At 43.8% G+C, this 27,649-nt stretch overlaps 1 protein-coding gene across 2 annotated transcripts; it reads right to left on the bottom strand.

The window, feature by feature from the left end:
- Nucleotides 1-115: 115 nt before the first annotated feature.
- Nucleotides 116-27,558, bottom strand: PKD2L1 (polycystin 2 like 1, transient receptor potential cation channel). 2 transcript variants are annotated; one of them, XM_013104782.5, is made up of 16 exons: nucleotides 27,197-27,558; nucleotides 19,666-19,828; nucleotides 17,333-17,446; nucleotides 15,902-16,029; nucleotides 14,613-14,869; nucleotides 13,438-13,662; nucleotides 12,867-13,095; nucleotides 12,326-12,496; nucleotides 11,712-11,893; nucleotides 9,671-9,791; nucleotides 6,912-7,010; nucleotides 5,989-6,110; nucleotides 5,527-5,644; nucleotides 5,164-5,300; nucleotides 4,221-4,368; nucleotides 116-3,823 (listed from the first exon to the last, which is right to left on the bottom strand). In XM_013104782.5, the coding sequence occupies exons 1-16, from the start codon at nucleotides 27,230-27,232 to the stop codon at nucleotides 3,611-3,613; spliced, it is 2,463 nt and encodes an 820-aa protein (XP_012960236.1). In that variant the 5' UTR covers nucleotides 27,233-27,558; the 3' UTR covers nucleotides 116-3,610. The 2 variants fall into 2 exon arrangements, with proteins under 2 accessions (XP_012960236.1, XP_005025282.1); XM_005025225.6 differs by lacking the exon at nucleotides 27,197-27,558 and having other exon boundaries at nucleotides 19,666-20,324.
- Nucleotides 27,559-27,649: the final 91 nt, after the last annotated feature.

Below are 27,649 nucleotides of genomic sequence, written 5' to 3'. Positions count from 1 at the left end.
TGCTCCCACTATCGAGGAAAAAAACACTTTACTTTCCTCACGAGACATGTGTCATCTAAATAATACCAGCTGCTGCTGGAGGCCTGACAACATGCATCTGAAAACAGCAACTACATGAACTTACCATTCAGTGTATTTATATTGTTTCTCAACCAGCTTGAACACACAATTGAGTATTACACATGAGTGATTGCTGGGGGCAAGTAATTGCCTTGCTCTGCTCTAGGACACATTGTTTACATGACAGCATGTCAAGGAACAGACCAGACACAATTGCATGGAGATGTACATGTAAGAGAAGTCAATACAGGCACAGGAATCTAATAGTAACAGAGCTGGTTTTACACCCAGTGACACTTACACAACCAAAATCACAGCACATGGTGAGCAGAGTGGCCTTTCTGACTAAAAGCAGGGAGAAAGGAGCTCATTGACCAGATTCTGGCTGAGACCCAGGAGACCCTGGGTTCTCATCTGATCCCTGCCAGACCCGGGTCAAAGTTTCTCAGCAGAGGAGTATGGAGACTCCACACTCACTTTGCAGGGAAAGCTGCCTTCCCAGGTCCTGGGAATGAACAAACCCAACAGTGAAACACGACCATTTTGCTCCTCCAGTAGCCTACTGCCCTACATAGCAGCCTATGTTACACATGACTTGGTTGCCTGTGGACAATTGTCCCTGCCCTGTTGCCCCACCATCACCTTTTTGCCTCACCTACCTTCCCTGACATTTACAGGGGTCTCTGAAAGAGAGGAGAGGTTGGCTCCTGGTGTGCAGTGACAGCAGGGCTCTCGTGCTGCCCTGCAGTGGCTGCAGCATCCCTGCCCCTGTGGGTGAGCTGCAGGAGGGAAACAGGAACACCGGGTGGTGCCAATAAACAAGGAGGTCTTGTGCCAGCTTCTCTGCTGGGCAGAAACACTCTCGCTGTGAGAAATCTGAGACTTAATTAGAGTAAGGCCTCACCTTCTTGTTTCTGGTGGGACCTGGATGCAGAATCTTGTTGTCCTCATGGTAATTGCTATGCTGAGGAGCAGAACCTCATCCAACAACATATCTTCCACTGACTCTGCCAGCACAGCATCAACCACCCGAAGCAGACATTTGCTGCTTGGATGTCTTCCATGGTGCCAAGCTTAGTTCTTCACAAATTCCAAATTATTTGATATCTGCGCAGTAATGCAGACCCAGGCCCTCTCCTGCTATTCTATGTTTCTGGAGGAGGTAGGCACCCCTCTGGAGATTTCAAAGAACATCTTGGTGGTGGTTTTTTTGCTTGTTTGTTTTTGTTTCAGTTAGGCCTCAGTAATCATTGTCTGCTATTGAGGCAGGATCTCAGACAAGGTCCAGCAAATAATTTTAAGGAAGAACTTTCCTCTCTGCTTCTTGAGATGCTGAGCACCCAGTTCATTAACCACAAATTTTCTACCTGCAGTCACAAACATTCTAATTAGAAGCACATAGTTCTTCTGATGGATTATAATTTTGCAAATAGATTTTCTGTTCAATTAAAATTTTCAAGAGTTTCTCAGGTCTCTGACATAGGGCATTTTCTCCTGAATAAGACAATAGCTTCAATAGGACAATAGCTTCAATGCTGAGAGTAGAAAGAAATAAGCAGTATCCTTGCACTGTGTTCAGCTGGAAAAGCTGAAAGCAAAGAGCTCTTGCTCAATTCTGAATTGAATGGAACTGGGAATCAAGAACCATGGCAATGTCTCACAGTGAAATCTCATCCCCAGTAGCAGCTGATGGGACTTAGAGCTGTGTGACCCTGCAGGTTGTGGATCCACAGCTCCTGGCAGAAGTCCAAGCTCCCTGTGGGCTGAGTGACAAGGTCTCACAGCTCCTGCTGGGCTCTTGCAGATGAATGACCCTCTTCTTCAGTTTGTCAGTGATGTTGTGTAGCTGTGACTGGAGCTCGGACCATATGGGGACAGTGTTGATCCTCCTGAGGTCCCTCAGACACTCCCAGGGAGGCTTTCCCCCAGAACAGATGGACACATCCATCTTGGAAGCATGGCAATACAAGCTGCCACTGCACAATATCCCCACTGAGCTTTTCACTATGCTGCATAGCATATCAAATAGTGCAGCATTCACCTGACTTGTTAGCAGTGGTCTGGTACAATTCACATTTCCATTGGCTTTGAGCCTACAGAACCTACTTGCAGTTAACTATTGTGGAATACCAGCAGTTAACATAATTCAAATAACCTTGACAGTGGTCCTGTCCTGAAGTTTTTCCCCTTTTCCCCAAATGACTTTTTTTTTTTTTTTTTTTTTTTTTTTTTCAGTCTGTAGGTGGTTGCCTTTCAGTGGTGAAGTGATCTCTAAGCTAAACTTCACAGCAGCCTGAGGATGAAGTTTACTATAAAAAGTGGAAAATAGTGTAACCAACAAGTAAAGTTTTGCCCCTGCTCATTTCACAAGATGATCTTGTGACAGCATTCCTCAAATATATTAACCATTCATGTGCTTGTTAGGGTTACAATAACATAGACAACACAAAACTGAACTGATGAGCTGGAATGTAGAACAACAGGCCAGATTCCCCAAAGGTGTAAATTAGAACACATTCCTCAAATGCTGTGCTGACTTGTATTAGCTGCAATATCTGCCCCAACTGCAAGGAAAGAGGAGTCTCCAAGTGAAAAATGCCTGGAAAAAAAGCATCTTGCATGTGATTGAGAGGCTGATGTTCATCACATCTTTCACAATATTCCTCAAACAAAATTGGTGTCAACATCCACAAGTGCAAGCAAAACCATTACCTTGACAAAAATGGGAAGTGTCATAACTTTGTAAATATGGTGCTAGTTTTGTTCAGTACCTTGAAATGCAGTTCAAGGAGTGTGAAATAGACAACATATAGATATTTTTTTTGGTGCCAACACCTGTGTTAGAAACTATGAAGTCTGTTCCCTAACTTTCAGACCTAGGACTTTACCAGTAACAGCTGTTTCTCCATTTGTATTTCAGATTTCCTCCTAATTACTCTGGGAGTTAAATCTCATTTTAATTATCCTGAGTTAGATGTTTGTATCCTCTTTTCTCAAATTCTGAATCTAAGGTACAGAGAAGGTTACCAATGTGTTCTGGAAACAAACACCAACAGAAGAAAGTTGGTGGTAACCAGGTAGATGGAAATAACTATTCTTTCCTTTCTGTCTCACACTAATGATTGTATTCTGCCATGTTTACACTTTTACCACCTCTTTTCCTGTAGACAATTCTAACAGTAACCATACGTTGTAGAGAACAAGTTGCAGTTTCCCACTTTGGATCCAAGTGTTTCCAGAGCACTGAGGTCTTTACATGTTGGAAAAGTATAGGTAAAAGTACTTTAAGTTGTCTTATTCAAAGACAAAAACCTAATACAATGCCTGGTTCCAAATTTCCACCTAGTCCAGAGACAGTGGGGCTAGAAGTTTCAGGTTTGCAACATCACACTTCGTTACACTGGTAAAGAGCATCCCTGATTTTTCCCATCATCAGTCCCTGGCAAGAGTGGTGTCTGCATTCAGCTGTTCTGACTATTCTAACAGCGGGGAAAAGAGCTGACAGTGACTTAGTACTGCAGGAGCCAGACAGGGAGCACTGGGCTGTTCACTAGAAGTGCATGTCAGATTGCAGCTGGATGTTCTTGGGCACCTGAGACCCTGGTACACTCGATCTGGGCAAGATGGGGCAGACCCCATTTTGGGAAGAGTTGTCACTTGGGTTGTTTCCCTGTAGACATTCCACTCCCCAGCCTTTTGCTTCTTCTTTCACCGGCTGGTCTAGGTTCTTGTGGAGCAGTTCTTCCTGACTGGGTTCTTCATCCTGTTAACCAGAAGAAATTGTGACCTTTGTTAGTAACATAGCGAGAAGTCTAGCAGCACTCCAGGAGAGAGACAAGCTGTACATGATACTTAAAAAAAAATTGTTAAAGATCCAATATACTGTTTGCTGCAATGCTTTGATTAATATAAAAACAAGTATTAGACAGATGAGAATAGAGATATCCCTTTTTGTCCTCTAAAAGAATGCTCACAGAAATCCTGTGTCACTTCTTGTGACCAAAGGAGGCTGGTTCATGTAAAATTCTGACCCTGCCCAACCCTTTTTGTCTTAAACCAATAGGGATTTGAAATACAAAGATAATACCAGGCCCATTTGCACAGCAGGGCTGGTCACCTACCCTGAAGTTGGTTCAAATGAGTGGTGGCGCACTACCAACCTTCCTACCGCTATCCAGTGACTTGCCCATCAGGTCCTTTCTCTTCAGCTTGTTTCTTTCCAGGACTTCGAGCTTGCTCACAACTGCATCAATCTTGGAGCCAATGCTGTTTATGGACTGTTCCAGATGCAGCACACGTTGCAGGAGGCTGGGGAAGACATGAAGAATTTTTACAACTTTTTTTCTTGTGATAAACACTAAGATTTGCAGCAGGTATCTTATGGACAATGGGCCAGATCTCAATCAGGAATGAATGCTCCACATCAGAGATGCTGATTCATACTCACTGAGCACATAACTTCCTGCTGCATTGGATTTTCATCTGTGATCAGTGATTCTGCAGGGGATGGATCCCAACCAGTTTGATTACAGTCCAGACACCTTATAATCGTACTACTATTTAATGTTTCACCCTCTTCTCTTTTCATGTGGCCCTATGTGAATTGCTTAGTGTTTCTCAGTAGCAGAATCGGGATACCCTGATTCTCTGTACTGTATTTATCCAATGCTCCTCTCTTGGAACAAGCAGCCACGTGTTATTCTCTGGCATGGATGATGACATCTAGCTAGGCTATAAACCAAGGATGTTTATTCCCACAGGGACTCTGTAAAAGTATCAAATTTCCCTGGGCAGGTTATTCAAGCTACTTTCTACCTGAAACATGACAGCGTATTGCTTGTAGCCAGCTGACAGCTGCAGAGTTTTTTCAAGAGGCAGAAAAAAAATTCTTAGCCTGATCTTTTATGCGAGCAAGCAAAACATATTACAAGAAATGCCTTGATTATTTCCTGACATGAGCAGTTACACGTGTGCAAGATAAAAAAGGACAAGATCTTACTGCAAATGCTGAGCACCAATGTGAATAGTTATATCAGGGGAGAAAGCAGCAGGGATCATACTTTTATTTGCAGAGGGGTTAAACTAATACCAGCACCAACATACACTTGGAACTCTTCTTTGGAGACCCAGCTGGCCTTACTGGCATGGTTATTCTTTGCTTCCACATAGGTCAGACTCTCATCTAAGTTGTTGCCACCATAGGACTTCCCCAAATTTTCAATCTCTGTATTCAGAGCAACCTGGAAGATAGATAAAGTTACTCCTACAAAACTGGATATTAGTTGCGTGACAGTTTCACTTTGAATAACACACAGCTTCGCAGGCAGGTCACATACTCAGCTGCTATTCAGACAGAACTGGAGCTGTGTTGCCTGCTTCATTTACACCACAAACCCCAATAGTCCTGTGACCACTTTGGAATGATCTCTACCAAACAGAAAGTTTCTTTCCTTGCCCTTCTTTTACCCTTTTTGCCTCTAGGTCATGCTTCATCTGCTGCTGCTCCTCTTCATCAAGGATGTGGTTGCCATCTTTATCAAATCTGGAGAAAGCTGCTGTGATCTCGTGGTCTGCATGGCCCAGTCTGCAGAAGAACAGAAAGGGAAAGCTCAAGGCACTGAATTACACAGGTAGGCTCTAACTGTACAGGAACACCCCTTTTGAAATCAGTGTATTGCTGCCTCTTGCAAGGGACAAAGTTATATATCCCATATAGGAAGGAGACAGCAATGCAACACCACTTAGATCAAGAGATTAAATGTGTGAGGAAAGATAAGAACTATTGTGTGTGTGTGTGCATGTGAGCACATGTATGTGGCATTGCCCCAATCTGAGCTAACTGCTCTCTAGGTCTTGAGTACCACAGAATTTAAATTACAAGTTTGACTGAAAGGGATAAATGGTTACACCTCAAGTTGACTCACTCACTCTTTCAAACTGTTCTTGAAGTCCTCAAAGTCCAGTTCTTTAGTTCCATTCTGCAGTGCTTTCTGCACATCGGATATCCGCTCCTTTTTCAGCTTCAACCTCATGAGTGTCCGGTTGTAACTCTGTTAATAAAGGTGTAAATGGGTATGGAATCATGTAGGCAGAAGAGCAAAAAACAAGAAAGAATTGAAAACACGATATGGGTGGAGCAGATGCTGAGTAATGCAAGGAGCTGTTGAGCTTTCCAGAAGTACAGATACAATGCGATGAAGTATATAAATATATATGTTATATATTATTATATATACTTATATATAAAGAATAAACTAGCATCACTTCTTCAAAGCAACACCAACATGGTACCCAGTCTCCATGAGAAAATTTACCTGACCTTCCACTCATCCACTGCTTAAGATAATGTCACAAATACCATTCTTTGCAAAATATTGGTTCTAAAGCATAGACACTTGTGAACTTTCAGGATCTTTTCTGGAATTTGCCCATGGGAAATCCAGATGTAACCCACCAGATTTGCATCACTGTAAAATGCTCAGATCATCAAAGTAGAACCTGTCACTTTATTTGTTATTGATTAAAGTGCACAATATTAACTATATCAAGGACTGAAGAAGCTTTGTCAATAGACTATCCAGGGAAGGGAAGTCACTCAGAAACTCTACCAGCATTCTCAAGCAACAGGATTCCCCCAACCTTTGCTTTATCGTCGTCCAATTGCCAAAGCATCTGTAAGCTTGATCTATCCCAAAGGGAACTGTGACTCCTGTTGCTACTGTGCGTGTTAGAAAGGTGGACCTGGAGCTGGCAACCATTTTTTTCTCTAATACATTCCACATAGGTCAAGAACTCCAAGAAAATGTTTCAGGATTTGGCTAGAAAGTAGCACAGCTGTTGCTATTCATCACCTGCTTCAAGATGTCTGAGAGCTGCAGCTCATCCTTCTGGCTTGAAAGTTCCTCTTTGACTTCTGAATAGGTGTCATTGATGATGGCCAGAAACATGTTCTAGAGAAAGGAGAAGAAAATAGATGAAATAGCTTGAGTCACCTTGCCTGCTCCAGCAGCTGAGGCAAGCAAGAGACAGACATATATGTGCAGAGTTTAGTTAAACAAGCATCTGTTTTCACATGGGGCATACCTTGTGCAAATTAAAGTGGGCAAAGGGAAGGACCAGGGAGGAAAGCTTTGCAGCTAGAACAATGGCCTAAAATACATTTGTTCCCAGGTCCAACACCTTCTCTGTTAGCTTCTCCTGCAAGATCACAGAATCACAGAATCTCTAGGTTGGAAGAGACCTCAAGATCATCGAGTCCAACCTCTAACCTAACACTAACAGTACCCACTAAACCATATCCCTAAGCTCTACATCTAAACGTCTTTTGAAGACTTCCAGGGATGGTGACTCCACCACCTCCCTGGGCAGCCCGTTCCAGTGCCTAACAAGCCTTTCAGTAAAGAAATTCTTCCTAACATCTAACCTAAAACTCCCCTGGCGTAACTTTAGCCCATTCCCCCTCGTCCTGTCACCAGGCACATGGGAGAACAGGCCAACCCCCACCTCGCTACAGCCTCCTTTAATGTACTTATACAGAGCAATAAGGTCACCCCTGAGCCTCCTCTTCTCTAGGCTGAACAAGCCCAGCTCCTTCAGCCGCTCCTCATAGGACTTGCTCTCCAGGCCCCTCACCAGCTTTGTCGCCCTTCTTTGGACCCGCTCAAGCACCTCGATGTCCTTCTTGTAGCGAGGGGCCCAAAACTGAACACAGTACTCGAGGTGCGGCCTCACCAGAGCCGAGTACAGGGGGACGATCACCTCCCTAGCCCTGCTGGTCACAGTGTTTCTGATACAAGCCAGGATGCCGTTGGCCTTCTTGGCCACCTGAGCACATTGCTGGCTCATATTCAGCTGACTGTCCACCATCACTCCCAGGTCCTTCTCTGCCTGGCAGCTCTCCAACCATTCCTCTCCCAGCCTGTAGCTCTGCTTGGGGTTATTGCGCCCCAGGTGCAGGACCCGGCACTTGGCCTTGTTGAACTTCATACAGTTGACCTCAGCCCATCAGTGCAGCCTATCCAGATCCTCCTGCAGAGCCTTCCTACCCTCGAGCAGATCGACACACGCACCTAGCTTGGTGTCATCTGTGAACTTACTGAGGGTGCACTCAATGCTGTCATCCAGATCATTGATGAAGATGTTAAAGAGGACCGGCCCCAGCACCGAGCCCTGGGGGACGCCACTAGTGACTGGCCTCCAACTGGACTTGGCTCCATTTACCACAACTCTTTGGGCCCGGCTATCCAGCCAGTTTCTAACCCAACGAAGCGTGCGCCAGTCCAAGCCAAGAGCAGCCAGTTTCTTGAGGAGAATGCTGTGGGAGACGGTGTCAAAAGCCTTGCTGAAGTCAAGGTAGACCACATCCACAGCCTTTCCCTCGTCCACCCAGCGCGTCACTTTGTCGTAGAAGGAGATCAGGTTCGTCAAGCAGGACCTGCCTTCCATAAACCCATGCTGACTGGGCCTGATCGCCTGCTTGCCCTTCAAGTGCCGCATGATGACTCCCAAGAGGATCTGCTCCATGAGCTTCCCTGGTACTGAGGTCAAACTGACCGGCCTGTAGTTCCCCGGGTCTGCCCTCCGGCCCTTCTTGTAGATGGGCGTCACGTTTGCTAGCCGCCAGTCAGCTGGGACCTCCCCCAATAGTCAGGACTGCTGATAAATGATGGATAGGGGCTTGGCCAGCTCCTCTGCCAGTTCTCTCAGTACCCTTGGGTGGATCCCATCTGGCCCCATCGATTTGTGCACATCCAAGTGCCGTAGCAGGTCACCAACCAGTTCTTCGTGGATGGTGAGGGCCACATCCTGCTCCCCGTCCCCTTCCACCAGTTCTGGGTACTGGGTATCCAGAGAGCAACCGGTTTTGCCGCTAAAGACTGAGGCAAAGAAGGCATTAAGCACCTCCGCCTTTTCCTCATCTCTTGTAACTAAGTTTCCCCCTGCATCCAGTAAAGGATGGAGATTCTCCCTAGTCCTCCTTTTTGTGTTGATGTATTTATAAAAGCGTTTTTTGTTATCTTTAACAGCAGTAGCCAGATTGAGCTCCAGATGAGCTTTGGCCTTCCTAATCTTGTCCCTGCACAGCCTCGCTACATCCTTATAGTCCTCCTTAGTGGCCTGTCCAATTTTCCAAAGATTATAAACCCTCTTTTTTCTCCTAAGCTCAAGCCACAATTCTCTGTTGAGCCAGGCTGGTCTTCTTCCCCGCTGGCTCATCTTTGGGCGCATGGGAATAGAATCTTAAGTTACTTTTGAATCCCTGGTACTCAGAATTTAACACAATGAGCAACCCTCTGGGTCCACTGCCTAGGAAGACAGCTGAACTGATCCTCTTGAGTTCAGGTACCACACGAGTGACATTCCCAATTAGTTTTAGTCTTCAAGATAAATGATGGAAATATGGCCCTTAATCTCCCTGAGTATCAATCAAATCCCCAAATGCAATGATGTGCTCTGTGTCTACTTTGGACTATTTGTACCACAAAGCTGTTGTACAGGAAACTTTCTTTCTAAGCATTTGCACTGCACCTAACATAGGGGAGGGATTGCTATGACGCGTTATCTCCAGCACTGCTGCCAAAACAGAGGCAAGGAGGCCTTTCTTACTTACCAGGAGCACAAAGAAGACAAAGAACACATAGGTGACAAAATAAATAGGCCCAAGGACCCTGTTGGCATTGTCAATGGAATTGTAGTCAAAGTCACCAAGAATGATCCGAAACTGTGTGAAGCTGGAGGAGAGGTAGAGCACAAGGTCACACAAAGGCACATACATTTATTCTACCTCCTAAGATAGTCCTGAGGAGAACCCTGAACCCACCTGCAGCCTGAATGGTCACAGGCGGAAGCCTGTGAGAGAGAGAGGTAACCTCTCACAGGACCAGATGCCAGAGGACTACGGAGCACAGGCTGAAAAACACTGCTATAGCATATGACTCCCTAACATCACGTGTTGCCTGACTGGGCATGTGGACTGAAGGATTGTCCTTCTTAACTCGCTTCCCTGACACCCTTCCTAAGGTGTCATCTACCCACTGTTCTTGCCCCCATTTAAGGCATCCTGATCGTTATTTATGGGGCTTCTCTGGAAATTGGCCACTGAGGTGACTCTGATAAACAAACGAACCAACAAACAAATATTTTGCAATTAAAAAGAAAAAAAAAAAAAAAAGGAAAACAGAGACAGAAAGGGACACACAGACCATGAAGCTCAGAGAAAAGGGTCTTGACATCGAGTCTGAAAATCCTGTCTAGGAAAGGTAAAGCTCCATTTCGGATTCCTTACTTTTCATATATTGAGAGAGCTGGGAATGTTTTTCATGTCTAAGAGAGAAGAATAGGGTTTTGCTTCCTCTTTGGTTCAAGTTGTGCCAATTCTGTGATGTTGAAATGTCTTCTTCTAGTAAGAAATTATTTATATTTATTCTCCTTTGAAAATGTCTATCTTACCTTCTTTATGTTACTATATGGCTTAATTTAGGAAGCATTGTGTTAAATTTGTGTTATAATTGGCATATTATATGACTACCAACTTTCAGAATGACCTGTTATGTTGAGGCAGAAATGTTATATTAAAATCAGATATAAATGTAAAATATATCAAATATAAAATAATTATTTTAATTGGATAAGCATAGTTGTGAAATATCAACTACTATTATATTTAATTTTATATATTCAATATTAATTCCAACACTCTTATTTTTTATATTTAATGTTTTATATAAAACAAAAATAACAAACAGTTTGACTTTTTCCATTTTGGTGTTTAAAGCTAAATATTGATAAATGCATTACTTCCGATCTTTCTTTTGAAAGCCCTGAAGCAAAAAACAATATTTGTATCAAAACTTTGTTTTTATTAAAATGCACTATCTGAGGAAAAATGGACAAGTTTTCAAGCAGCTGTTGTACACTGAAATGATGTGATCTGTGGCTTTATCTAGAAGCTAGCGAATTTCAAAGCTCCAGAGCTTCTATCTAGACCTCTTCCTTATTAAAGAGAAAACACTTTGAGCTTACCTCAAAAGACTTATTTTAAGTTATTTAGTTCCTACTCCCAGAATTAGAGAAGTTGAACCTAAGTAGAGCAAAAGCCACCTGCTGGTGTATAAAAACACAGTTGCCAAGGTCTCAGCAGCAATCAAAACCATTCTACCACTTTTATGGACCCACAGCAGATGAGAAGAAGACATAATGATCTGGTGAACACAAACTATATTAACAGCTCAGCTACAATAATTTTCTGCGGAATGACTATATGCTACACTGCACGCAAAGCGTCCTTGGTGTGCCTAACAACTCCACATTAGCTGAAAGCTGCCTAGACTACAACAAAACAGAACTGAATTCTCAGCCTGAAAAGGCTGGGCTTTCCTTTGACCCAAAGGGCTGCTTACAAACACCAGACAAACAAAAATCTGTCTGTAACCTTCCATTTTCTCACTACATTCTTTTGTCCACGAGGATGTTATAGGTGTGGGACTGTGAGCAACTTTTTAGCCATCGTGACTTTATTACATGAAATACAAGAGGTGTCTGAATGACATTCATATTTGCAATAGCAAATATGCTATTGGTTGGAAAGCAGTTAAAGTTCTTTTGACGACAGCTGGTAATGATGAAAATGTGGTTACAACTAATACACTTACATGCATTTAACAAAGGTACTGAAGTTTTCCACTTGTGTCCCAAAAAGAAGGTAACCCAGCTGGGCGTAGGCAAAGAAGACAATGAAGAACATAATGGCAAAGCCCAGGATGTCCTTGGCACAACGTGCCAGTGTGGAGGAGAGCTGTGTCATTGTTTTGTTAAAGCTAATATACTTGAATATCTGCAAGAAGACAGAACAGGGACAAAATTAGGCCAAACCACCAGCTAGATCAGTCTCTTTCCTACATGTACTTGCTTACTAAGACCAAGTTTCTCTATGGTATCAAAGCACTGAGGAGACAGCCAAGCTGGGGGAATAGAGGCCTAGAGTTCAGGTTGTTTGCCCTGGGAGTGCCACCATTTTACGACTGGGTCATAAATATATGACTTTTTTCCCTGAGTCAAATGAAAATTTAAAGGAGGGAGTGCTATGAAGGTGAAAAGCTGCCTGGATTTACTACAAAACAGAGCACATGACACTTGAGGAAATCCTTCCCTGTTCTACAGGTGTTATCCTCATTCACTATGAGAGATAGAGGAGTTAGCCCTCAGGATATCCAACAGAACAGGTCTGAGACTGGAGCCCAGGCACCCCCCAGATCCCCTACAATACCTTGATCCAGGCAAAGAATAAGTTGACTGCATTCATGTTGTTGTACTGAGTCTGCCAGAATGCCAAGAACTCAAAGTCTGCATAGGTGTCAGGGTGTTTCAACAACTCTCCCAACAGTCTGTTCACCTCAATGGTGCGAAAGATGTGAAATCCAATAGCAACGATGGAGAGCTGTGAAGAAGAAGGGTCTGCAGTGAGTGTAGAAGTGTCCACAGATACTAAAGTGCCACAGAATTACTTGGTATCACACTTCATACCTACACTCTACTGGTGGGGGATGGAAATAAGGCCCTAATGGACTGAGTGATGACCTGACTTCACAGCTTCTCAAGCATCATTAAGGGAAGAATTTTTTCTAATACCTGATAGAAAACCACATGACCATTTACTCCGCCAGTCCATTTTTCTATTGGAGCAAAACACGTCAGCTCTTGTCTTGTCTAGACCAGTTTCCCCATTCTTTCATTAGCTGTCTCTTGTACCCCTTTGCCCTTTTTCCTCCCCCCCCCCCCCAAAAAAAAAAGCGTGCAAGCATCCTTACCAGGATGACAACCACATCCAATATGTTCCAGATGCTGGTGAAGTACTGAAGTTTGTGGATACGCAACTCCAAAATCTCCTCCACCACATAGTAGAAGATGAAGACACAGAAGACGATTTCACAGGCAACAATGAAGAAGTCCCATGCACTGACATATCGTATAAGCTTGACTGTCCGGATTTGCCAGGAGGGGATGGCACCACCAGTGGCTGGAAACTCAACCACTAACCTTGAAGGGAACAAGAAAACACTGTTAATTACAAATGGTGGGATGGAAGCATCAAACCTGAGTATGAGCTATCCATCAAATTGTGACTGGAAGAGTTGTGCATGTGTTTATGCATTCTTCTCTCTGCTGCTTCACTACTTGTGATAGAAAAGCATGAAAGCTCAAAAGAAGTGTGTCTACTTGTGTCAGAAAGACCAAGTCTTCTTGCTAATCCATACAATATCTACTGATACCATTCAGTCCTACACCTCATAGTGGAACAGATTATTTTTGCGTTTTAAGAATACGTGACATTGAGAAACAAGCGAGAGGCAGAAGAATTTCCAGTGGGACTCAGCCTACCTCAGAACACAGAACAGATTGATATTTGCATTATACACAGAGAAATCAATGAAGACAACTCGTGTCCCCCGATCCAGCCACAACTTCTCCTTCAGGATTTGCAGGGCTTCAGCACTCTCTTCTCTGGTCAACTTGAGGTCTATGTAGTATCCTCCCCCACTATAACTGGTTAGTCTTCCCCAGTGAGATGAGCCACCCAGCTCTTCCTCAGAATGGTACCTCCACCTGCAACAGACAACCCATGAGAAAAGGCATCACTTACCACCCACAGTCTTGGATAGAACTTTGCAGTCAGGAGAAATGAAACGGCATCTTCAAAGGACAGAGCAGTTTAATCAAAGAGTTGGCACATAACTCCTACTCCAGTTCTGAGCTTACACCAGTTTTTCATTGTTGATAGATTTCTGATCTAGTGCTTCCCAGCAGTGACACAACACAAATGGAGGGAAAATTCTGCAGGCTCTTTGGCTATGTCATAGCCTTGTTTGCTTTCAAGGTTATTCACAGGGTCTGTTGTATTGCCTCCTACCATGTTGCATGCAGTTCTCTGCTTAGAACGCTCTTGCACACAAATTTCCGTATGAAAAATAGCTTTTTTTTTCACAGATCAAGACTCAAGCAGCAAGCAAGGGGTTATTAAATGGCAGCTGCCTCACTTTATTATAGAGGAAAATCCACATCAATTACATGAATAATCAGTAAAAAATAAATAAATAACCAAGTGTGATGGTGATTTTACATGTTATATTCCATCTCAGTGTAGAATTAGAAGTTAAGAAATCTGGGTCTTAAGAAAATGGTTCAGACACCTCTGTCTGGAGAAAAAAAAAAAAAAAAGGCAAAAAAAAGCTGGGAATAGGTTTTCAAGATGAAAGGGGTGCACTCCTTTAAAAACAGACAAACAATGTCTACCTAATTCTCATCTGGATTTCTCATGGCTTTCTCAGCAGGTTCCACTCTAGCATTCAGTCTGTGTCTCCTTGAAGAGGCTTGATGCAAAGGACTTGCTGCCTCTAACTGCAAGGGGAATTCCAGCCTTGTGTGAGAAACTCACCCCTACTAATTCATTCTGCAGCTCAGCATATCTTATTTTAACCAGAAGAGACTAATTTGGGGCAATTTAAAAAAATGTAAAAATCACAAATATTCTAATCCCAAACAGCAGATGTACTTACGCTGTTCCATTGACAAGTCCAAAGGAGATTCTTTCCTCCTTGTCTTCTGAGTATACATCATAGCAGCCTGAGATTTCCTCCTTGAAGTCATCATGGACCACACAGGAATTGTTCTTCACCTTCAGCTGTCGCATCCGTGGGACACCCAGCAGCAGGTTCTCATAATAGATGTACGACTGGGTATTGTGTGCTGCTAGGGACTCATTGTTGTACCACTTTGTCCAGTAAAGATTATCCAGAAGAGGACCTTGTGCATACTGCGTGAGAGGGAGAAGAAAGCAACTGGTTCATAGCCTACATATCAGAGGAATTTTGTTAGTTTGGGCTTGAGATAAGACCTGACCCACACTGCTCTACTGGTAGAGCTCCCGTTGCGTATATGCTAAGGAGGGGAGCCCCCATATGGAGCTGGGTGGAGCTGCAGGGTAGAAGAGGGATGCTGGGCAGCAGGGTAGTGTGGTGGCTCCTCTCAGGCCTGTAAGGTGCTTGCTGCACCTCGTTATGCTAACAAGGAGACAGGGGCCCTACAACCTCTTTGTCCCTTCCTTTTCAGGCAACACAAGTCTGGAGGAACTGTCCTGGCATAAGGTATGAATTATTAAAACAAGGTGGACCAGTTCCATGTAAACAGTGGGGGAAACAACAGTGCCATAGTTCATTGTGCTTTTTTAATATACCAGAAAAAAGGCAAAGCTAACTGACCATTAATTTCTGGCTGGCCATTAGAGATACGTGGTTGCAATATCTCAACGACATTCACTGTGGACCATATTATTCCTTCTCCAGTTCTTTAATAAAAATGTGATAGATCCCAACATCTTTTCCCCTCTTTATTTTCTTTGGTAAAAGTCAGTGCAAATTTGAATCCAGTTTCTCCATAAAGAATCTACAGGTCAGGCCAGGCCATGCATAAATTACAAGTTAACTACACTGATCCCATTTTGCCCATGAAAATGGAGATAAAATTATTACTAAGAGACCAGCATGAAGACATTAGACTGCAGGATTCAAAGCTATGTCTGTCACAAGAAAGCCTGGAATGGACTTTTCTGGACACACACAATACTTAGCCTAGTCAGTATTCTGGCCACAGTGCTCAAAGGGATATATAATGTTCTAAATCAGTGTGTATTCTGCATGTAAATGATACCATATCTACTGCTAGTAGCTGGCAAGCAGCTGTAGAATGGCTTGCTAAAAGCACTAGGTAGCACATTCAGAGGTAACTGAATATCCCACCCTAGCTGAGATTTCCAGGGCTCCCCATGCCAGGCCAGATGTGTACTCACCACCCAGAAGTCAGACATGCTGCCAATGGACTGGAAAGAAACACGGCTGTCTGAAGAGGTCTGCAGGAAGAGCTCAGACATCACTTTGGTGTAGTAATAGGCATTGGAACTTGTCATTCCATATGTCACTAAGAGAAGAGACAAAAGGAAGGTCCTCTCTTACACCTAAATATCAGAGCCTGGTATATACATTCATTTTCTGCATAGCTTCTACTGTCGTAAGTAAGCTGAGCAGGGCAGAAGAGAAGAAACCTTGAGACCTCTAATCACATTACTTTCTTGATTGCTTAGGGAGTTCAACTTTATTTTCTGCATCCTCCAGAATTTAAACTGTCAGAATGACATATTTTAGGAGTTTAAATGCCAACGAAGACCACTGGATGATGCAACTGAACATCCTGGGTGACATTTTCTCTCAGAAATTTTGTCTTTCTGAGGGGGAAAAGAAATCTTCTTTCTCATAACAAAATTCATGAGCTGTATTTTGTGTGCACTTAGTTCTGATATAAAGCTATGAAAGTATAGAGACTAACCTGTAGTGGAAAATTCCAGTTAAATTTTTGTCTACCAAAAAAAAAAATCAAATAAATATATGTTGTTTCAACTACCCAGAGCTCCTCCCTGCAGAAAAGCATCCATCACGGCAATCACTAGGAACAAGTCCTACTGTTGAAAGAATACTGTGAAAATAAAGCAGCAGGTATTCAACATTCACCTCCCAAACACTTCTAGATGAGTCAGTGTGCGACTGCATGTACGTCTGTGTGCATGCCCTGCTTCTTCAGGAAGGACGGTCTCCATGGGTCAGTGTGATAGTAACTTGGGTTGGTATTGTCTGTCTGTCTCTCCTACTACAGGGTCCATGAAATATAATCCTCTTCACTGTTCTGTGTCACAGGTGCTCATTTGTGATAGTGAATGAACCTTCCCAAAAAACAAACAGTCATTGTTCTAACCACACAAAGGCCATTAGCATTCAGTACAGGGCTGCATTAAATCTACCCAAGAACAACACAAGCTGCCATCTGCATTATCACCTCAGGCACCTCATCAGCCTCAGAGACAAAAATCTCTCTGAACCCCGTGTCTCTGATCCCAAGAAGTTTCTAGAGCTGCTGTCTGATGTTTGAACATTTGCTGTGAAAATAATCTTGCTGTGCAGACTCTTCCAGGACCGTGATGTCAACAGAGTTGATAATGTGGTTTACGTAAATCTAGCAGGTATCAATTCAGTCTAGGGCAATTGTCAGCCATTTTACTTGTGTGTGCAGCAGCTATTCTGTGAGTCAACAGCACACCTGCTTGCTGCAGTGATTATATGTACAATCAGTTTAACACCTAAAACAGGGTGAGGAAGTCTAATAATAAAACCTCACCTTCTTCCCCTCATGTAGCGTGAAAAGACAGCTATGAGATATGATATGTACTTACATAGACAAATGTCCACCAAGAACACAATATAGACTAGAAGTTCTCGCAGTGTGGTCTTCACATAAAGCTCTCTGTTTTCAGCTGTGTTCTCAGTGAGCGTAGTGCCCCACAGACCTGAGGGATGTAAAGAAAAAAATTGAGAAGTTTTATGGCCATTCTCAAAGGCTATAGGAGGAGTCCCATTCCCAAAGAACACTCTTGTGAGTTGCTAGATTTTTGTAACTTTTCAAAACAGAACTATTTTTCATCTCAAAACTTGACTAAAACTCGTTAAATAACCTCTAAAATGAAAAATTCCAGTGTGAACAAAAGATTTGAGGCTGGCCAAAACTGAAATTTGATGACCATTATGTTTTGCTAAATCACTCTTCAGTTTTCTGCCAGACTTCAATATGGACTGGATTTATTTATTTATTTATTTATATTTTTTTTCTGCCTGTTTTTCAGTTTACTTTTTGCAGAAATTCAGTCTTTGTCACAAGACTTTGTCACATTCCTGGAATGTCATAGTTTCATTTCAGTCATGCATGTGCCAACATCTGACCTTCTGATAAGGACTTCCATAGCAGAACTGCATCTGATTTTAGCTTTACTGCTATTAGTTCTTTTTATGTATACTGAGCTATCAAGCTCCAAATATTTGTCCCTTGCTTACTCACATACTTGAAGATATATGTCATAAGACTCAATCAAATAGCCCAACTCAATATTTTCAGCATACAATTTAGAGCCAAATCGTGTTCAGGATGTCTATCAATGGAGCTCTGCTGGCTTCAGTGCAGATTTATACCAGCTAATGTTCTGATTCCTTCACAAAGTAAAAGCAACTCATTAAATGTCATCAGGATTGATCAAAAAGACAGGAACACTTTCTTTAAAAGAAGCCTCAATATTATGGTTTTGATGACCCGCCTAACACCATTAGTTTGTTTACTTGTTCTTGCTGTAATGGCTTTGTGTTGTGTTTTCAGAATCTCTCCTTAAGTTGAAAGGCATAAGAAACTCCACTTGAAAGCCTAGTGATGGAATTGGCATCAATAATACCCACAATCTTCCTGCTTTCTGCACCTCCTAGAGAGCTCAGCCCTGATACCTATCCCCACTGGTGCACAACTATCATCCTCCTGCAAATCGGGATCAAAGGCCACACATCTCAAGTCATCACAGGTAGAGGAAGGAGACAGGCTTTTTTGCTTTTGCTTGTTCCAACGCACATTCACTGCTGTCATAATGATAACTCTTTGGCATCTCAACAAAGTAGAGAGCTTTTTTGCTGCCGTGATGGCTGCCACCCTCACTCCTGGACAGACAAACCAAAAGACTGCTCTGGCCATGCAATAGACCAGAAACAGAAACGAGAGCCTAAAGAAGATGTGGATTTACTCTAGTGCAGGAGGATAGCATGTGGCCCGTGTGAAAACTCCACAACAGAAACAAAGAAAGAACAGTGGATAACAACAGAGCAGAGACATTACTGCAAGTGGTAACAGTAAAGCTGAGTCAGTATATAGTAAAGGTTGGCTGCTCAGCCATCGTGGTCATTGGGCTCCTGAAGATTTGAATCTTATTCTCATTTTTTGTGTTATAAGCAACAAGAGACAAGAAGATGTTAGTGTACTTTAAATGGATGGAACTATGTCCTTGTGAATGAACACCTCATGAGGCAGGGAACTCCTAGTACCAAATGTTGAGAAAAGAGACAAAGGGGAAAAAAAAGTGCACTTCGGAATATTTGAATGCAGCAACATCAAATATCCTTGAAAATTTGGTTCCGAAACTGGACCAAAATTATACCTGGAGAACCACGAGTCTTGTCCAGTATCATTCAGGTTGCATCCTGCAATTGTGAAACTATACCAGTTGAGGTTTTATTTCAGGTATTTCTTCAGGAAACATGACATGAAAAATGTATCACCTCATACATGAAGTATGTACCCATCTGTGTCTCCTTTGGCACCTTCCAACCTCAGAAGCCTGGGAAGTCATCTCTTTCGAACATGACATTTGGACTGAAGGATACTCCCATTCTCTCCATACCTCCTGCCTTGTAGCAAAGATGACAGAACAGACCCAGGAGGCACAGCAAGACACACGAGAGGATGATCCTTTCAGATCAGCTAAAGATGACGTTCAGAATAATGTCGGTCTGTAGTGAGCAGGTTCCCGTACTACACGGATATTATGTACTTTCTACCTTCTGCACCCCTGCAGTCCACACAAACACCCCCCCTCCCCCCCCCCCAAATGGGATATATAAGATATATAAGGATATATATAAGATATATCTTCCCAATGGTTAGTAAATCCTTTCTACAGAAATATCATAACTTTACCTCGGATGCCTCTGAAGATGTAGAAGCAGCACTTGAGGAAAGGACTTGTCTTCCCATCCACAGCTTTGTTCTGCTCTGTCTGGTAGGGCAGTGGGTCTCCCACCTCTTCAAAGTTCTCATAGGGATTCTCCAGGATGGACTTGGGGTTGTAGATGGCTCGAATCTTCAAGGAGGTAGAGGGAGAACCATTGTAAACAGGATTATCCCAAGCTTTCTTCCCCACAGTCTGCAGTTCATGTTCCTCTGGGGCTCGAAAGCGGCTCTCAGCTCTGTTGTTTAGGTGAGAAGAGCTCATGGCTATTCACTGACAGCAAAAGTGCTAATTAGCTGGAATTGTAGATGTAGCCTGCTCAGGCTGGAGTTGTAAGCTAGCGGAGAGGGAATCAGTCAATGCCAAACAGCGTGTCTGCCTCAGCAGCCTGAGGGAGGGTGCACCAGCAGCATCCCACAGACAGCACGCATCCTCCCCCTGCTTTATACCAGCTCAGCTGGGGACACGAATGGGAGGGTGGCACTGCCCCTTGTAAGAGCCACCACCAGCCCTATCAGTCCCAGTTACACCAACACGGCCAGGACACTGCCTCTGCTTCCAGAGATAAGAGACCCAGCTGGAGCTGTGGGAAAGGGAGGCTGCAGCTCGGGGAGGCTGGGATTTACTTGGACCCTTTGGGCTACCCGCAGCCCGGGTCAGCTCCGGCAGCGAGCTGGCACAGGATGCCCAAGCAAACGCTGTTCGGCTCAGCGCGGAGCCTTTGCTCTGAAGCTGAGGGATGGCTCGAGTGGCCAGAGAAGGGTCACAGAGCAGAAATTCTCCCCCCTCAAACCAGGCGGTGGGGACCCGGGCCGGGCAGGGCACCAGGTGGCGCTGGGAGCTCGCCCCTGGAGCCTAGCTTGTGGGATCGCGGCTCTGGAAAACCAGGCATCGCCTCTGCTCTCAGGTTAGACACCGGGGTTTGGCCTTAAACGCGACCCCGGAGAGTTTTCCCAGCTTTCTCTTTGCTACGTTATTGTTAAAGGCAGGAGTAGTGAGCAGGAGTAAACTCCGTGCTTGCTCTGGAAACCAGAGGCTGAGCCCTTCAGCTTCCGCAGGATTTCTATAAGCCCTGCAGGGTCTGCTTGCTCAGAGGCAAACCAGGATCGTATCGGGCAAAACTGGAAATAATAGCAGCTAAGGGGTGTCAATATTCATCCACTCTTTGAAAAATAGTCCCAGGCCTCATAGGTGCCGTGGCAAGATGTTAAAGGAAGATGTAGTCTGAGCCTGCCCCCTCCTCAAGACTGAATACATAACTTCAGCAAGTGCTTTTCCACAGGTACTCGTGACAGCAATTTTTCCTGACATTACCCAGGGAAGCAACATGACTTTTGCAGCTGTAGGACCACGGGCTCAAAGGTACAAACAGGGATATTTTCTCTGGACTATCGTGTTCATACAGCTTGGTGTGGATGTCCCCTTTGCTCACCTACCTGACGATGGCATTGAGAATGCTTGAATAACAGTGAGGCAGGACCTCATTTGTTACAGAGCAGTGAGAGGGCAGAAATTTTGTTTGGTAGGTTGGAAGTTCATTGTTGGTCAGGGCTGGATCCTTGGGCTGAGTTTGGTACAGTATTTGCTGGTTTTGGAATCACACCTGTCTGATGGCACCGTTCTGACCTTGGGCCTTATTCACCAACCTGCCAATCTTGTTGAAAGCCAGCAAACAGGATTTCTCTTCCTTCCTTCCTTCTCTCTGGTGAAGTCTATTTTTCAGCAGCCCTACAAGAAACATTTCAAAGCTACCCAGGCAGAGTCTCTTCCTAAAACCAGAAGCCATCTTCACAGTGGGATTCAGCATGGTAGGGGAACAAAAAAACACAGCCCCAGAATTTTCCTTAAAATACTATGTGGGTCAGAGTGGTTCCTGAACTGAGCACTCATTCGCTGCACACAAATCCACTGAGCAGTTGAGAGGAACAAAGCCACAGAAATGTTCAGCTAGGGAGGGGATAACCTCTCTGTTGCTGGATAATTTGTTAAGAGCAGGCTACGTGAAGCTCAGAGATGAGCTGTCTGTCAGCTGGCCAGCCGCTTCGTTGGGTAGCCCGTGAGCTACTCCTACCTGGCACACCAAGTCTTCATGCAGGATACAGCAGCACGCTGCTGGCCAGTGCCTTTCAGCTGGCTTGCCTTCCCCCGTGGGGCCGGCAATATGCTCTCTTGGCCTTGCCACAGCGTCCATTCTTTAACAGCCTGTGGCCACAGACCTGTTTCAATGAATAACAGAGCAATGCTAGCTAGCAAGGAGGCTGGCAAGAGACCAAAGTAAAACACTGGGTGTTGTTGATATGCGCTGCCAGGCATGTACACGCACACACATAGTCTGGGCAAGAAATATGACTTCCTCCTTTTTATTATTATTATTTAAACAGATTAAAAGATGAATCATGGGAGGGAGAATAATATTGTTAGTTGTTGGATTTTCTAAATCATGGTGCATTGTTTGGATAATGTTAGTGCTTTGGCTTTATTTATATTGCTAATTTAAATGATAAATTGAAACAAAATGATTAAGAAAAAAAGACTAGTTACCTTGGGGTACACTTGCACATACCACTATTATTTGCTATCAAGATCCCCACCAACTCCTGTCAGAGAGCACTGAAGATCAGTGCTAAACAAAATAAAATATAAAGATACTTCAAGTAATTAATGCTGCTATTAAAAAAAAAAAAAAAAAAAAGTCTGTAAGAAGAGTTTTCCTTTAATAGGCCACGTGGTGGACTTGGAAAATAACTGGCCTGTTTCTGCATGCATAAACCCTCTCTCATATTCCTGCAAGTCTCACAAGAAAAGGCTTATGATTCTGAAAATGTCTTTCCTAATAATGTGTTCTGGCTTAATACAATTTATTGCCTTTCCTTGCATCTCTTGTCTTGGTTATAACAACATCAGTTGCTATAACATCATCAATGTAACAACATCAACAGCTATCACTACTATTCTAACACCACCAAATTCTGTAACACTCAGTTGTAGTTTAGCAGCAGCCGGGCAGGCATTGCAACTCTGGAAGTTTTGCGCCGCTCAGAAATAGTTATATAACTATCATCTGCAAAGACCTCCAGAAACAGAGAAGACTGATGGTGGGAAATGAACACACAGGCTAGGTACAGTTCCAGTGCTCATGGACTATCTTAGCAATTGCAATGCAAATTTGTGGATACTAAACGTGCATTACCATGAGCCCATAAACAATCTCTAAACCTGATGCAAACTTCCTCTTTTTCACTAGGTTTTCATGGAGCTGTGAACTAAGCTGATTTGGGTAGTAAAATACTTTTCTTTCATTGGCACAATACAGTTTACTTTTCTTTAAAAAATATATATATTATTTAGTTTTTACTAAAAGGAAATAAGCTGTCAAAGGCTCTCAAGAAAATTGGCATCATAGCACATACAGAAGAGGTATGCAGGGACCTTTGAAGGTTTTTGTTTTGTTTTGTTTTTAAAAATGCTGTTTCTCTACATAGCTAATATAAAGTGTTTATATGGCATGAATAAATCTACCCTGCTTCTTCACAGGGGATAAATTTTTTTATAACATTCATTCATTGCAAAGCAAAAGTCCAACCACCTTCTGCACAGCAAAGGATAAAAGAGTAGGGATTTTTGCTGTCCCTAAATAATTCAATTAACAATTAAATTTATCAGCAGTAGTTTCCTTCAAGTTTTCCACCGTGAAGTTATTTTCTGTCAAAATCAATATATTGTTGAACTGTTTTATAGAAGTATAAGCTACAGCTAATTTTGCCATGATCACATCTAATACAGCTAATTTTGTGATGATCACATCCTGCCACAGATACGTGATAGTGAGCTGAGATAGAAGGACCTCATAAAGGAATAACAGATTACCTATGTAGAGCTAAAATAGCATTAATTTTCAAACAATCCAAATTAAAATACCAACCAACCAAAAAAAAAAAAAGCTATAAATATTATGCAGTAGAGAAAAGAGGAGTGAATGCGTATAACACCACAATTCAATTATTTAATTTCCTGGTATTCTCTTTCCCTAAGAAACAAATCCTCCAGCATAGCAGATATCCAAGATAACGAACAATTTTTGTAAAAAGAACATTTTCTGTTATTGAATTATCACTGTTAGATTCATGCACTTTATCAGTGGATGTCAGGTTCTCACCATTCTTGACTTTAAAACTGACATTAATAAAAACAGTATCTGTCCCATGGCAGCACTGCTTGAGGTCATACCCCAACTCAAAATACTATGGCCACAGCCCCCCCCACCTCAAAAGCAAGGAACTGACCCCACTCCTGACTTGTGGTGGCCTGTTTTACTTACCTCACACCACGATTCTGGGGCACCTCAAGAGCCCCTTGCCTGGTGTCTGCAGTCCAGCCCCTCTGTCAACTCCACACCCCTCCTTACCCAAGGACACAACAATCTCTGTGCCTTTTTCACTGGGAGAAAGGTGGCCCCTTAACAATGGGAGCAGGAGAATGCAATGTAGGCTTAAGATGATAAAAGGAGGAACCTTATTGGATTCCTTTAATTTGGCAAAGAGGAGAGGGACATTCTCAACTTAAATGCCTTATTATACACGGTACATTGAGAAGGAATTAAACAGACTAAAACACTCTCAAAGGTAACGAGATGGTACATTTGATTTTGTTTTCACTATATAGTCCACACCCCTTCTACCTGTCTTTCAGTTCAGCTAGGATGAACTTGAGTATCTTTATTATTTCTAGTTACTATCATGTGATAAGAATTAAGCATGAAAAAAAAAAAAGAAAAAAAAAAAGAGCTTTATTTTGATAATGTGCAATACAGTCAAAAATGTAATTTTAGAAATAGGTGAAATAGCACGTGTACCCTGGTCTTCCTGGACAGAGGAGAATTCACCATCCATATAGGCATGTTATCATTTGAAACCAGGTTTACCTACCTTTGTTTTTCTTTCTCCATAAAGAGATGTTCAAGTTTGCAGTGTGGTACTCCAATGGGGTCTGGTAACACTGCAACCATGCCTTGGCTTCCTCAGCCCTACTACAGTGAGGGAAAAGGTCTGAAGCAGCCAGATGATTTATAAGTCTTAGGGTCACTCGCAAAAGCCCACTTCTGATTAGCATTCCACACCTACGCAATTACACCACACATGCAAAGCCAACTTTGCACCCTATGCTACACCTAACTCACACACCAACAACTGTCTAACCAACAACAGTTCAAGACCTACCTTGGAACTCACCAGATTTCATTCCTTCACATTAAACTGCTCTTACACCCTCTACTGCATCTCATAGACAAGCCTTCACTCTTCCTGCAGTACTCCTCCAACATCAACAAACACCTGCATAAGGACTTCCACAACAACACTACCAGCTCCTGCGTGAAAAGCTTCACGTTCTCCTCAAGAGTCCACCCTACAGCAACTGCTAACGAACACACACTGGCCTCACCAAAGCCAAACACTGCTACAAGAACTGCAAAGTTAAAATTGCATGTGCAGGGCTATACTGTAGGTGTGAGTTTCTTTTCCCAAAGTAGAGTTTCTTCAAAGTTTCTTTCCCAAAGCAGAGTTGCTGCAATTCTACATACATTCTAGGAATGTATGTAGCATTTTCTATCCAAAACAATTTGTTGACCCATCTAAGGTGCTTCAGGGCTTCTGCCCCACCAACCCCTCTGAAGTACCTCTGCATTTCCCTTTGAACTCTCCCCCTCCAGTGGCATCCCCTCTGCGTTTTGTGGAAACATCTCGGTGTTTCCAGCTAATGCCGCCCCGGTACTGCCCCCTCTCGAAGGTAGCTCAGTATTTCCCACTGAAGCACCCCTGACGCTATCCCCTCTCTGAGGTACCTCGGTGTTTCCCTTTGGAACCCTGCTGCCTCCGACCCTCTCTGAGGCACTTCAGCGTTTACTTTTGAACAAGGCTCAACCATCTGCTGTGTGTGGGGCTGGGAGGAGAAGCACTCAAAGCATTCAAAGGCTGTGAGGCAGCGGATTTCACATCCCTCCCACCTCGCAGCTTAGAGGACTGTGTCCTTTCTGATGTCCTTACTTCTAAATGTATGGCAATAATACTTGCAAAAGCCCATTGCTGATTAGCTTTCTACACCAATTAAATTGCACCACACAGGCAAAGCTAAAATTGCCTCCGTGCTTCTGATCATAAAAAAGCTGCCCCAAAACTACCTGCATGTTGACCAAATCCCACCCATTTGCATCAACTTGCTGTCTTACTCTCTGTGCTTCATCACACAGGGAAGCTTCCACAAAGAAGGCCACTTGACCAGCAGTAATACTGCAACATCAACAAACTCCTGCATGAAGACTTACATCTTTCTGTAAGACCTAATAGGATGTGGTATGCTTCTATGATAAGGTAGCACAAGGAGCAGTTGAAATCTACAGAGGTAGGAAGAGCTGGGATTGGGACTTGCCGTCAGTTTTGCTAGCATGACAGCAAACAGGGTTACATCCAGTTGTCTGATGTAAAGAACATCTCTGTTGTGATGTTGTTCCCTTTGTTATTCACTTGCATTTCTGCTGGTGTTTCTACCTTCAGATGTACTTAAGCATTTAGTCTGAGGTATAGGTAAGGCCTCTACTCTTTTCAGTTTATTTACAGTAAAACTTACATTAAAACACTGTGTGGTTTCATTAGCTATTGTTTGCACTTCATTGGTTTTTATAGTGCTCACTGATTACATGTTTGAGAGTTCAGTAAAGCTCCCATACTCACTACTGTGACAACCTAGTTGTGCTGGGCAGCTCCTAAAAAAATTTATCGCATGCAACTCTTGCCTACAAACTGACACGTTGCTGAGCCAGGAGACCATCTTACATTCACAGGGCTGCCCTGTTTGAGAAAGCTCACTGGGAGCATCAGGCCTTTTCTGCCCTTCAGGATGCATTCTCCAAGGATAGTGTTCAAATCCCTCAGCAATCTGGGTCCAGACTACCTGAGACACTTGCTCCCTGACCGGGGTGCGAATCAGCGACTGAAATCCCCACGGGACGCTGAGAGCTGCGCTCTCATACTTCCATTTTTTGCTGGGATTTGGCAACCCTGCAGAACCAGTGGGCTAAATACGCTTCTCCATTTCTTCCCTTGCACCACCCCGAAGCCTGAAACTGCCTGTGAGCATCCCAGCTGACCCGAGGGGCTTTCCGGAGCGGGTCGGGCGCGGCGGCACCGCCGGGGCTCGGCCAGCAGGGGGCAGCCGCGCTCCGTCCTCCCGCCGCCGCCACAGCTGCTGAGGGCCCCCGGCCGCCTGCCCCGCGCCTCAGGCCGCCCTAGCACGGACAGTCCAAGTCTGCTGCAACATAGCCCCATTCCCTCTTGTTCAGTGAAGAAAAGGGGCAGATGGGCCGATTATTGTCTCCTTCTGCCTCCTTGTCCTTGCCTTCCTTCGTTTCTGCCTTGGGTACCACCTGCTGGCCCTTTCAGGCTAACCACACACCTTGCATCCCCTCCTGTTTTCCTCCCTCCCTCCTGGATTGTCCCCAAAACTCACTCTCTCCGAGGGCGTGGTGCCCACTGTTAGACACATTTCTTCAGCTGGTACCTTCACAATAGCAGAATGACTTCACATGGTGACCTTTGGTGGTCCTAGTGCCACAGCCCAAGCTTTATGAGCTTATTTAGCAACCCTCTGGTACTGCTGACTTGTGCTCAGCTGTGGCTCCACAAGGCCTCCTGGGCCAGGGAGCACAGAACAGATGCCTGTGCACTTGCAGACTTGTCCCCTTTGTGCAGCTGGTTGCTCCTGCCTTCATGGCCCTCTTCGCAATTGGCTCCTATTGCCTGGGACCACAGCTCACAGCAGCCACAAGCCCTGGGAACCACAATCCCACTAGTACTCACTCCCCAAATCAGCTTGGCATTGTCCTCTGCCAAACTCATTCAATTATTACCCACTCTATCACCTTGGTTAGTAAAGGGCAGAGCCAGCAAAACCCATCCCATC

The sequence above is a fragment of the Anas platyrhynchos genome, chromosome 6, assembly GCF_047663525.1.
Source record: "Anas platyrhynchos isolate ZD024472 breed Pekin duck chromosome 6, IASCAAS_PekinDuck_T2T, whole genome shotgun sequence".
NCBI classification, from domain to species: domain Eukaryota; kingdom Metazoa; phylum Chordata; class Aves; order Anseriformes; family Anatidae; genus Anas; species Anas platyrhynchos.
Note: the sequence above shows the minus strand (reverse complement) of the source record. Positions and strands in the feature narration are given on the sequence as shown.